This window comes from Scyliorhinus canicula, chromosome 2 (assembly GCF_902713615.1).
Source record: "Scyliorhinus canicula chromosome 2, sScyCan1.1, whole genome shotgun sequence".
NCBI classification, from domain to species: domain Eukaryota; kingdom Metazoa; phylum Chordata; class Chondrichthyes; order Carcharhiniformes; family Scyliorhinidae; genus Scyliorhinus; species Scyliorhinus canicula.
The window spans coordinates 271,858,239-271,870,947 of NC_052147.1; the positions used below are offsets into that span (position 1 = coordinate 271,858,239).

The 12,709-nt window shown below is 45.9% G+C and overlaps 1 protein-coding gene across 1 annotated transcript in view; it reads left to right on the top strand.

Annotated features, from left to right (window-relative positions):
• Nucleotides 1–12,709, top strand: part of LOC119962140 (contactin-associated protein-like 5) — a 1,413,266-nt gene that overhangs the window by 1,088,654 nt on the left and 311,903 nt on the right. The window contains exons 15-16 of the mRNA XM_038790064.1: nt 1,295–1,422; nt 6,673–6,843. Coding sequence (XP_038645992.1) covers nt 1,295–1,422; nt 6,673–6,843 — 299 coding nt within the window. The remainder of the gene's footprint in view (nt 1–1,294; nt 1,423–6,672; nt 6,844–12,709) is intronic.

Sequence of the window (12,709 nt, forward strand, 5' to 3'; positions counted from 1 at the left end):
CCGGAGCACCCGGAGGAAACCCACGCACACAGGGGGAGGACGTGCAGACTCCACACAGACAGTGACCCAGCCGGGAATCGAACCTGGGACCCTGGAGCTGTGAAGCATTTATGCTAACCACCATGCTACCCTGCTGACTGTTTTCAATAGAATGACGGAGGTTGAGGGGCGACCTGATAGAGGTGTACAAAATTATGAGGGGCATGGATAGAGTGGGTGGGCAGGTACTCTTTCCCAGAGTGGAGGGGTCAGTCACCGTGGGGCATTGGTTTAAGGTCTGCGGGACAAAATTTAGAGGAAATGTGCGGGACAGGTGTTTTACACAGAGGGTGGTGAGTGCCTGGAATGCATTGCCAGGGGAGGTTGTGGAAGCAGATATATTAACAGCGTTTAAAAGGCATCGTGACAAATACCTGGATAGGATGGGTGTAGAGGGATACGTCACAAAGAAGTGCTGAGGGTTTTGGCCAAAGTTGATATCATGACCGGTACAGGCTTGGAGGGCCGAAGGGCCTGTTCCTGTGCTGTATTATTGTTTATTCTTTGTTGTTTGTCCACTATCTGCGAGCTTCTAATATCCGAACTTGACTACGCATTCACCATCACTTCATAGTTTCACTGTTTATTTCTCTTTTATTGCTTTTGGCATTGAGGTACGCAATGGTTTGGCTGTGTTAGAAAGTGAAAGTGGTTCAAGAGGTGATTACTTGCATTTTGTCTGTAACACTCCTGTGAAGTGTCTGCCAATGTTTTACTGTGTTATAGGTGCTATAGACATGCAAGTTGTTGCATTTATTACATCAGCTTGGCTCAGCTGGACATAACCTTTGTTTCTGAGTTCAAGCCCCGTCTTTGAAAGATCCCATGCCACGACCCTATGAATATCATTTTCCCTGACAAATTCTCTTCCCTCAACCAACTCTACCCAAAAGCAAATGGTTGGTAAATTAATTTGTTACTTGCGGGATCTTCCTGTGTGCAGTATTGCCAGTTACATTTGCCGACATAGCAATAGAGGCTGTGCTTCAACCATAATCTATTGACTGTTTCAGACATGCCAAGAACTTGAACAAATCTATGCTAATGGCGACAGGAAATTGCTCAGTATAATGAGAAATTGTACAATGAGATTGATCTCTCAAAAAGAAGCAGACTTGGGTTTAATGACCTTTCCCGCGATTGAAAAATTCTTCTGTTCTTTTGGGACGTTGACCGATTGAAAGAAATGCTGAGTACTTTTTAATGTCAGTGAGATTTACACTGCTCTTTGTTTTCTGTTCCTCATTGTTGGCAGGGCGAATGATACAGGTTTCCTTTCGTACAAAGATCACTTGCCTCTGACCCAGCTTGTAATTGGAGACACAAACAGGACAGATTCAAAGGCGGCTTACAGACTTGGGCCACTCCGTTGCAATGGAGACAGTGAGTAACGCTCAAACTTTGGGACATTATCTTCTAACTTTGGCACAGCGGTTAGGTTATTGAGGAGGAAAGTTTTTCGACACCGATTGCAACATCTGAAATGAATGAAAATGAAAATGAAAATCGCTTATTGTCACGAGTAGGCTTCAATGAAGTTACTGTGAAAAGCCCCTAGTCGCCACATTCCGGCGCCTGTCCGGGGAGGCTGATACGGGAATCGAACCGTGCTGCTGGCCTGCTTGGTCTGCTTTAAAAGCCAGCGATTAGCCTTGTGAGCTAAACCAGCCCCATCTGGGCGAATATCCTTTGAAAATTGCAAACCTAAAAAAAAAAGATGGATTGCAATATTTACCATAAACACTGACCAGAGGACATGTTCATAAATGCATCGATAATTCAGAAGACACTTGATGGCCCAAATGATCCCAAAGTAGACAACGGAAGGATTCTCCAGAAATAGAGCTTGGTGCCAGAAATGTGTGTTGTACGTTTAGCTGTTCTGAGACGTGTATATGAGGTCAAAAATGTACCCCAGATGCTTCCAACCACATTTTTTTTTTCTTTTACAAATCTTTTGTATTAGCAGGTAAGCACTTTTTGTACAGTGGGTTATGAGGATATGGATTGCAATACTGGAGCTAGTGACTGAAACATGTCAATGTTTAAGAACAGGTAAAGGGGGTTAAGGAAAGGGGATAAAGGGATTCAAACAGGTTAGGCAGGGGATTAAGATTAATTCTTGTGTGGAAAATAAGGCCTGCTCACCCGAAAATTGTGACTCTGGATTCATTGGGATGAATGACCTTGCTTTGTATTGTTAATTCTCTGTTGTCTCGATATTAGAAAACAAAGAGCCGGTGCAGACTCGATGGGTCGAATGGCCTCCTTCTGCACAGTAAATTCTATGATAATCTATGATTAATCTAGGACAAAGGTTCGGCACAACATCGTCGGCCAAAGGGCCTGTTCTGTGCTGTATTTTTCTATGTTCTATTACTGGAGGAGATATAAGACCATAAGACCATAAGACATAGGAGCAGAATTAGGCCACTCAGCCCATCGCGTCTGCTCCACCATTCAATCATGGCTGATATTTTCTCATCCCCATTCTCCTGCCTTCTCCCCATAACCCCTAATCAGAGAGGAACCTCATTAGGTAGAAATCCAGCTTGGCCAGTAGCACAAAATGGATGTTACCACATTGACTGGTCATTTACTCTTCACCTCGGGCTGGATTCCCCGCCCTCGCAGCTGCATCTTTCTCGGCAGCGGGAGACGGCGAGCCAGTCGCTGGTCACGGGAATCTCTGCCCCCACCGCTGTCGATGGAAATTCCATTGAAGCCATCCCACGACGCTGGGAAACCCACTGGCATGGAGGGGGGTTGCTGGTGAGGCCAAAGAATCCCGCCACCAGCGACCGTCCGGAGAATTCCGGTCTTAATGTTCAGTTCCATTGACTTCAAAACAACAGAATTTCAGGTGGAACATCTAACAGATGGCTAATAGAACATAGAACATACAGTGCTAAAGGAGGCCATTCAGCCCATCAAGTCAGCACCGATCCACTTAAGCTCTCGCTTCCACTCTATCCCTGTAACCCAATAACCCCACCTAACCTTTTGGACACTATGGGCAATTGTGCATGGCCAATCCACCTAACCTGCATGTCTTTGGTCTGTGGGAGGAAACCAGAGAACCCGGAGGAAACCCACGCGGAAACGGGGAGAACATGCTGGGGCCTCACGGTAGCATGGTGGTTAGCATCAATGCTTCACAGCTCCAGGGTCCCAGGTTCGATTCCCGGCTGGGTCACTGTCTGTGTGGAGTCTGCACGTCCTCCCCGTGTATGCGTGGGTTTCCTCCGGGTGCTCCGGTTTCCTCCCACAGTCCAAAGATGTGCGGGTTAGGTGGATTGGCCATGCTAAATTGCCAGTAGTGTAAGGTTAATGGGGGGATTGTTGGGTTGCGGGTTACGTGGGTTTAAGTGGGGTGATCATGGCTCGGCACAACATTGAGGGCCGAAGGGCCTGTTCTGTGCTGTACTGTTCTATGTTCTATGTTCTATGCAGACTACGCACAGTCAGTGACCCAAGCCAGGAATCGAACCTGGGACCTTGGAGCTGTGAAGCAACTGTGCTAACCACTATGCTACTGTGCTGCCCTTTTATTGCTGTTTTAGCAGGGGTGTTAATCCAAGAAGGTTAATGTCAGTATGGCTGAGATGTACCAGCCCAGCTGGGTCGGGTTCCCTATGGCGGAAGTGGCAAGTCTGTTGATTTTGGCGGGACTGGAGAATCCCATCGGCGGGAGGAGCCAGAACGTTCTGGTCTATGTAAACACGAAACCAAGGAATGTCCTGCAAACACATCAACCATATCGCCAAAGATATTAATATTTATGCTATGCTAACTGTGGAGGTCATTGAGTGCCTCTCTTTCGCAAAGAGCAGCTGTACCCATTGAAGGCACAGGTCGCAGGTGTTTGAAGTAGGGCGATGATATTACAGCTCCGATTTTCTGCCCTGCCTTCCATAAAAGAATAAAAAAGCAAAACAGACCTGCATTTATATCGCACCTTTCACAACCAATGTCGTAATATAAGAAATGTGGCATCCAGTTAGTGCACAGCAAGCTCCCACACGATAATGGGCTGGATTCTCTGGCCTCCCAGCCACGTGTTTCTCAGTAGCGGGAGGTGGCAGGCAGTTTGCTGGCTGCGGGATTCTCTGCTCCCACCACTGTCAATGGAAATTGCCATTGAAGCCACCCTATGCTGCTGGAAAACCCATGGGTGAGGATGCACTGCCAGTGGAACCAGAGACCCCCGCCACCAGCAAACGGCCAAAGAATTCTGGCCAATATCTCTGTGCTGCGGCATCCAATTACCCCTTGTTTCTCATGTTTGCAATCAACAACTGGTCTTCAAGTTGCAATGATTAAACCATCTGTATCTCTCAATTAGTTTAAAGTCACTCCAATGTGTATATTATGCTGCACTTAATTACCCGAGGCCCCCCGGACGATATCATTATCATTGAATCAACAACAGTCATTCATTACCCTCTGTGAACAATGTCAAAACCCTTGGTGATGTTCCCTTTATAAACTATCCTGTTTTTCATTTTGCTTCAGTAATTTCATGAACAGAGATCCATTTAGAAGCCAAGGAAGTAGCAATTACAATATTTGCAATTGAACTTTCCTCCGGGATGATCTATCTCCCAATGGTGAGAATAGACTGATAAATTCTGATGCCAACAGTGGTAATTCATATCTTAAAATTAGGGTGTTGAGTTTTCCATTTGAGTCAAATTGGGAAATTGCTCATGTCTTTGCAGTGCGACATTACGTGGAAGATTGTGTGCTCATGATCTCTATGGGTCTTGAACACACTACATTCCAACACACAGGGAAGAGGTCTGTGGTATTATAACATTTACATAGAATTTACAGTGCAGAACCAAGGATGGTGGCATGGTGGTTAGCACTGCTGCCTCACAGCTCCAGGGTCCCAGGTTCAATTCCAGCCTTGGGTGACTGTATGTGTGGAGTTTGCACTTGAGCTACAGACACCTGTAATCATGATGCACTCGATAATTACTTTCTGGGTGTGCTAGTGCATGAGTCACAGAAGGTTGGTTTACAAGTGCAACAGGTGATTAAGAAGGCAAATGGAATTTTGTCCTTCATTGCTAGAGGGATGGAGTTTAAGACTAGGGAGGTTATGTTGCAATTGTATAAGGTGTTAGTACGGCCACACCTGGAGTATTGTGTTCAGTTTTGGTCTCCTTACTTGAGAAAGGACGTACTGGCGCTGGAGGGTGTGCAGAGGAGATTCACTAGGTTAATCCCAGAGCTGAAGGGGTTGGATTATGAGGAGAGGTTGAGTAGACTGGGACTGTACTCGTTGGAATTTAGAAGGATGAGGGGGGATCTTATAGAAACATTTAAAATTATGAAGGGAATAGATAGGATAGATGCGGGCAGGTTGTTTCCACTGGCGGGTGACAGCAGAACATAGCCTCAAAATAAGGGGAAGTAGATTTAGGACTGAGTTTAGGAGGAACTTCTTCACCCAAAGGGTTGTGAATCTATGGAATTCCTTGCCCAGTGAAGCAGTTGAGGCTCCTTCATTACATGTTTTTAAGGTAAAGATAGATAGTTTTTTGAAGTATAAAGGGATTAAGGGTTATGGTGTTCGGGTCGGAAAGTGTAGCTGAGTCCACAAAAGATCAGCCATGATCTAATTGAATGGCGGAGCAGGCTCGAGGGGCCAGATGGCCTACTCCTGCTCCTAGTTCTTATGTTCTTATGTTCTAGAAGGAGGCCATCCAGCCCATCGAATCTGCACCAGCCCTTGGAAAGAGCACCCTCCCCAAATCCACACCTCCGCCCTATCCCTGCAACCCAGTAACCCCACCTAACCTTTTTGGACACTAAGGGCAATTTAGCATGGCCAATTCACCTAACCTGCACAGCTTTGGACTGTGGGAGGAAACCGGAGCACCCAGAGGAGACCTACGCAGACACTGGGAGAACATGCAGACTCCGCACAGAAAGTGACCCAAGCCAGGAATCGAACCTTGGACCCTGGAGCTGTTAAACAATTGTGCTACCCACTGTGCTACCGTGCACCCAAACTATCAGCATTACAAGGGTTAATGTAACGTCGAGAGTAACCACCGAGGGAGCTGCAAATACAACTATGTAAGTCAGTGATGCCAGACCTTAGGGGAGGTGGGTATGCAGGAGATAGCTGGTGAAGGACATAACAGCAGATAGTATGAATAAGATTAGATTATAGTTTATACCAGTAGTGAGATTACCAGTAGATGAGTGTAGTTAGATGTTTTTGATCAATTCTGTATTCTTAAGGACTAAGTGTTGAATTCCAGTTTTAGTAGTGTAAATAAAATCATAGCTTTGAATAAGTAAAAGCTATTTCGTGGTCTTCGTGAGCACTATGCCAACCATCCTGAAACAAGGAACACAAAGAACACTACAATGTCTATCAATGAGCCGAGTTATAATGAGTTCTCAAGAGTCTCCCTATCCCACATGTTAAGGAGCAAACCTACCACTGTCATTACTGACTCCATCCAAATGAATAGGAGCGTGAAACCTTCTTACGTGTGTCTCAACTCTAAGCTGATATGTCACACTGCCTACTTTTTATGTCATCTCCAGGCTCAAAAAAGCATGCACAACCCCAATTTGAAAAGGACTGTGTATATTTTTGTGCCCATACAGATAATTACTGGAATGCAGCATCATTTAACACCGAGTCCTCGTACCTTCATTTCCCCACGTTCCACGGTGAACTGAGTGCGGACATTTCATTTTTCTTCAAAACAAGTGCGGCGTCAGGTGTGTTCCTGGAGAATCTTGGAATTAAGGACTTCATAAGGATCGAGCTGAACTGTAAGTATCATTTGACAGGAGCGCAAATGGGGAAAGATCTGTAAGCAAGCGATTCACACAGGGGTAATTGCCTGGAACCTCCGGTGCTGTGCGAGGAGTCAGCAACATCCAGTTAATGAGATCAAACCACCAAAAGTAATGAAGTCTTTTCATGCTGAGATGCTGTTAAGCAGGATAGCATGATGTGTCCTAAATAGAACGAGCAGGATTCTCTTTCCCGCCAGCCCAGTTTTCCTGCACGGCGCGCCCTCGCCAGCAGCCGGGATCCTCCGTTCCCGCAGCCATCCAATGGGGTTTCCCATTGAGGCTACCCCACGCCACCAGGAAGCGCAGGGGCATGGGTGTGCTGCCAGCAGAGTGGAGGATCCCGCCGATGGAGAATCCCATGCAACATTTATTAAGCATTTGGAGGCCTGTGTGCTGTAATGAATGAGGCACTGGCCATCACCCAGGATCTGGTTTCAAATCTAGAGTGATCGAATGGAAGGATTCCACTTGTTGTACATGGCAAGTTGGTTTACGTTTGAACAGGTTCAGTCAAGTAGTTAATGAACTATACAGGCAGGTTTTTGGGGAGGTGGTAGTGGTAATGCCGCTGGACATGTAATCCAGAGAGCCAAGCAAATAGGGTCATTCCCACCAAGGCCGCTGGTGGAATTTAAATTCAATTAATAAATTATAAAGCTCGTCTCAACAATGGTGACCATGAAACCATCTGGTTGTAAAAACCCATCTGGTTCACTTAACGTTCTCCAGGGAAGGAAATCTGCCATCCTCGCCTTACCTTCCTTACCTGGTCTGGTTTAAATGTGACTCCAGACCCTTAGAACATAGAACATAATATTAAAAATCGCTTCTTGTCACAAGTAGTAATGAAGTTACTGTGAAAAGCCCCTACAGTGCAGAAGGAGGCCATTCATCCCGTCGAGTCTGCGCCGACCCATTTAAGCCCTCACTTCCACCCCATCCCCACAACCCAACAACCCCTCCTCACCTTTTTGGTCACTAAGGGCAATTTATCATGGCCAATCCACCTAACCTGCACGTGTTTGGACTGTGGGAGGAAAGCGAAGTACCCGGAGGAAACCCACGCAGACACAGGGAGAACGTGCAGACTCCGCACAGACAGCGACCCAGCCGGGAACCAAACCTGGGACCCTGGTGCTGTGAAGCCACAGTGCTAACCACTATGCTACCGTCATTTGGAATGTGATGAGTCTTAACTGCCCTCGGAAATGATCCAGCAAGCCACTCAGTTCAAGAGAGGTTCGGGATGGTCAACAAATGTTGGCCTTGCCAGCGATGCCTACATCCCATGAAAGAAGTAAATAAAAAAAGGTCACTGCAGAATGACCAAGTTTACCTCTTGGGAAGTGACCTTCTCAAGTTGCTGGAGCTGACTCGCTTGATGCTGACACCAGGTGACCCAAATGTGAAGGGTTTCAATATCCAGCAAGATAGCATTCCTTATCTTGATGACAAAATTCACTTCAGCTTTTCAACTAATAACTGATGTTCCTTTGGGCATGTCACCATGCACACTCATAACTAACCAAGTGTACAGCCACTGATGGAACTCCTTAATTGTTAAACCTGATGGTTCATCCCCAGCTGTAGCACAATTTGACAAAGGTTCCCCTGTCAACAAAACCCAGACTATTCCTCATGCCCCACAGACAAAACAAATGGGCTATAGATGCCCTGTGCCTTGATCTGTCTCTTGTCCTCCGCCTACCACCCCCACAAACAATGGGAGATTTTTCAATGATGTTATTAATTTATGGAATGCGTGAGTCGCTGTCTAGGCCAGCATTTATTGCCCATCCCTAATTGCTCTTCAGAAGGTGGTGGTGAGCTGCCTTCTTGAACCGATGCAGTTCATATGGTGCAGGTACACCCACAGTGCTGTTAGGGAGGGAGTTGCAGAATTTTGACCCAGCGACATTATTTCCAAGTCAGAATGGTGTGTGGCTTGCAGGAGTGTGAGGGAAAGCGCAGGAGGTGGATTGAAAAGTTAAATATGGTAAGCATATCTCCAGAACCCTGCTTGTCCCACAGTGGAGCAATGGGCCAGTTAATTGAGTTCAACCAGGCTCAATGTAAAATTGACTGCATTTGTATGAGTTAGTTCCCTGACACATAGGAATCCAACAATGAAAGAGAGGCAGGAAATGCTGGCTCTTCAATGGAAGTGTCTCATCATTTTATGGACCAGCAGTAGTAGGAGTGCCACCTGGGGCTCCATAGGAGATTTAAGCCTCCCGCACCCCCTCCCCTGCCCTAATCATCAGCCTCCCTTCCCCAACCTTCCTGCATTCTGTAACTACCTTTCTTGACAATTAGCTATGAACCTCCCCCAAGACTGCTGATCGTCTATTAGCATTCCCTGATAGGGGACGGGCTTCTCCTCCGGTGAGAATCTCTGTTTTGCCGGCGCCTGGGGGCTTTCCAACGATGTGGGGCTGCCCCACAATGGGAAACCCCATTGACTAGCCGGCGTAACGAACAATCCCGCCGGCGGATCGGGGTGGAAAATTTTAGAGCCCTGATCTACCTCATGACTGAAGATATCCTGGTATCTCACTGACCAACAACCCCCCCCCCCAAACATTTGATTAAAGTATAATCATGTTCATACCGAACTCAATGCTCTGACAAGTGACACTAGTGGGAATGATTTCCATCTTATGGAAAGTCTCCTGAAAAGTGAATGTGGATGTAAATTAAACGACCATAAGATATAGGAGCAGAATTAGGCCACTCGGACCATCGGGACTGCTCTGCCATTCAATCATGGCTGATATTTGTCTCATCCTCATTCTCCTGCCTTCTCCCCATGACCCCTGATCCCCTTATTGACCAAAACCTATCCATCTCTGTCTTAAATGCACTCAGTGATTTGGCCTCCATAGCCATCTGCGGCAAAGACTTCCACCGATTCACCACCCTCTGGATGAAGAAATTCGTCCTAGAGTAAGATGGTGTCCTCTGGTTCTAGTTTTTCCTACAAGTGGAAACATTCTCGCCACGTCCACTCAATCCAGGCCTCACGGTATCCAGTCAGTTTCAATAAGATCCCCCCTCATCCTTCTAAGCACCAACGAGAACAGACCCAGAGTCCTCAACCGTGCCTCATCCGACAAGCTGTTCATTCCAGGGATCATTCTTGTGAACCTCCTCTGGGACCCTTTCCAAGGCCAGCACATCCTTCTTCAGATACAGGGCCCAAAACTGCTCACAATACTCCAAATGGGGTCTGACAGAGCCTTATATAGCCTCAAAAGTACATCCCTGGTATTGTATTCGACATGAATGCTAACATTGCATTTGCCTTCCTAATATTCGACTAAACCTGCACGTTAACCTTAAGAGAATCGTGAACAAGGACTCCAAAGTCCCTTTTTGCTTCTGATTTCCTCAGCATCATCCCATTTAGAAAATAGTCTTTGCCTCCATTTCTCCTTCAAAAGTGCACAACCTCACACTTTTCCACATTGTATTCCATCTGCCATTTTTTTGCCCACTCTCTTAGCCTGTCCAAGTCCTTCTACAGCCCGCCTGCTTCCTCAATAATACCTGCCCCTCTACAGATCTTTGCATCATCTGTAAACTTGGCAACCGTGCCTTCAGTTCCTTCCTCCAGATCATTAATGTATATTGTGAAAAGCTGCGGTCCCAGCACCGACCCCTGAGGCACGCCACCAGTCACTGGCTGCCATCCTGAAAAAGACCTCTTTATTCCCACTCTATACCTTCTGCCAGTCAGCCAATCCTCTATCCATCCCAGGATCTCATCCTGAACACCATAGACTCTTAACTTATTTAACAGTCTCCTATGCGGCACCTTGTCAAAGGCCTTCTGGAAATCTAAATGAATCACGTCCACTAGTTCTCCTTTGTCTAACTTCCTTGTTACTTCCTCAAAGAACTCCAACAGATTTGTCAGATATAACCTCCCTTGATGAAGCCGTGCTGACTCAGTCCTATTTTACCATGCACTTCCAAGTACTGACTGCACAATCTCATCTTTAATAATGGACTCTAAAATCTCACTAATGACCGCAGATTCAACTATTATGACACTCCTCACTCTCATTCTCCAAGCAGTATTCACACTACACAATTGCTGGGCAATAATCAGCTCCAACAAGAGAAAATGTAACCATTTTCTGTTGATTTTCAAAGGCAATACCATTTCTGAGTCCCCCATTAACAACATCATGGGGGCTACCATTGACCAGAAACTGAGCTGTTCCTGAGCAGGATAGATGGGCCAAATGATGGCATACTCTCCATCTGTCTGGGTGAGTGCAGCTCCAATAACACTCAAGAAACTCAACGCTATCCAGGACAAAGCAGCCGTTTGTTGGGAGCCCTTCCACAAACGTTCACTCCTTCCACCACCGGCAATCAGTGGCAGCCGTGTGTACCATCTACAAGATGCACAGCAGAAACTCACCAAAGCTTCTGAAGCAGCACTTTCCAAACCCACGATCATTATCACCTAGAAGGGAAAGTTCAGCAGACATGATAGCACCACCAACTGGAGGTTCACCTCCAAGCCGTCCAACACTCTGAGTTCAAAATATATTGCCGTTCCATCATTGTCACTGGGTCAAAATCCTGCAACTCCCTCCCAAACAGCACTGTGGGTGCACCTACACCTCAGGGACGGCCTGTCTGCGTGGCTCTCACCCCACAACACAAAGATGTGCGGGGTAGGTGGATTGGCCAGGCTAAATTGGGTACATTAAATTTATTTTTTAAAAAGATGGGCTGAATGGTCTTCTGTGCTGTAACAATTCTGTGAAATAGTTTTAACTCTGCCGTTGCACAATCTGAATCATCAAATAACAGTTGCTAACTACTTCCTTTCTGAGGCTGGAATAAACAACTGAGTGACCTAACTTAGTGGAAGACACTCAGCAAAGGGTTTCTAGCCCTCACCATCTCCCATTCCATCAACCCTTCAATGAGCCCAATATCGTGGCCTTTTAGTTTTCCTGTCTTAATGTTCCAAAGGTTGATAACCTGTGTAATGAAATACTGCCATCTGTCATGAATTCACCCTGAATCTGGGTTCCCTTAAACTGCTGACTGGAGCTCTGATAATGATATTAATTACCATTGAAAGTACTTTTAATACCTTTGCACTGTCCTTCCTGAGGCTGAGGCTTTTCTCTTTAAGAGTCAATTTATCTAGCCATATCACATCAAATGCTCAAGATCAGTCTCAATACTCTGTGATGTCCCCCCACTGACCACGCCTTCTCCCCCCCCCCCCCCCCCCCCCCCCCCGAGATGACTCCTCGGAGTCTCAATGATCAGAGATGTACTCAGCACCCTGGCTGTTACCCAATTTCAGCCATATAGACACAATTTAATTGTCGTTCTGAGGCCTCAGTGCTTGAGTATAGAAGTTTTAAAAAGGCAGATAGTGCTCCCACATTGTCAGCGTATAGGACAAAGAGATGTCAGCAATATTAAACAGCAAATACTCCTTAATGGAGCACTGTGCCCTCCTTCGCATTGGGGAAAGGAATTACATATTATCATTTCAAACTGACATTCTGAATAACATCTGTTTAAAAATCCACTTTAAAATATGTTTGATTAAAGTCTTTTGTTGCTTTTACACCATTGAAACATTAATAAATCTGCCCAGAAATGACATTTCCAGTCAATATTTCATTGTTGGGTCTGATAGCGTAGTACTAGCAGCATTCTCTATCAGACAAAGCTGTTTCAACAGCTAAATTGCTGGTTTAAAGGTGCCGTTGTAATAAAATGTTGTTACAATTTCCATATTTTCTGCTTTACGTATTATATAAACCTTTTACAATGGACGCTGTCAGGAACAATAAGC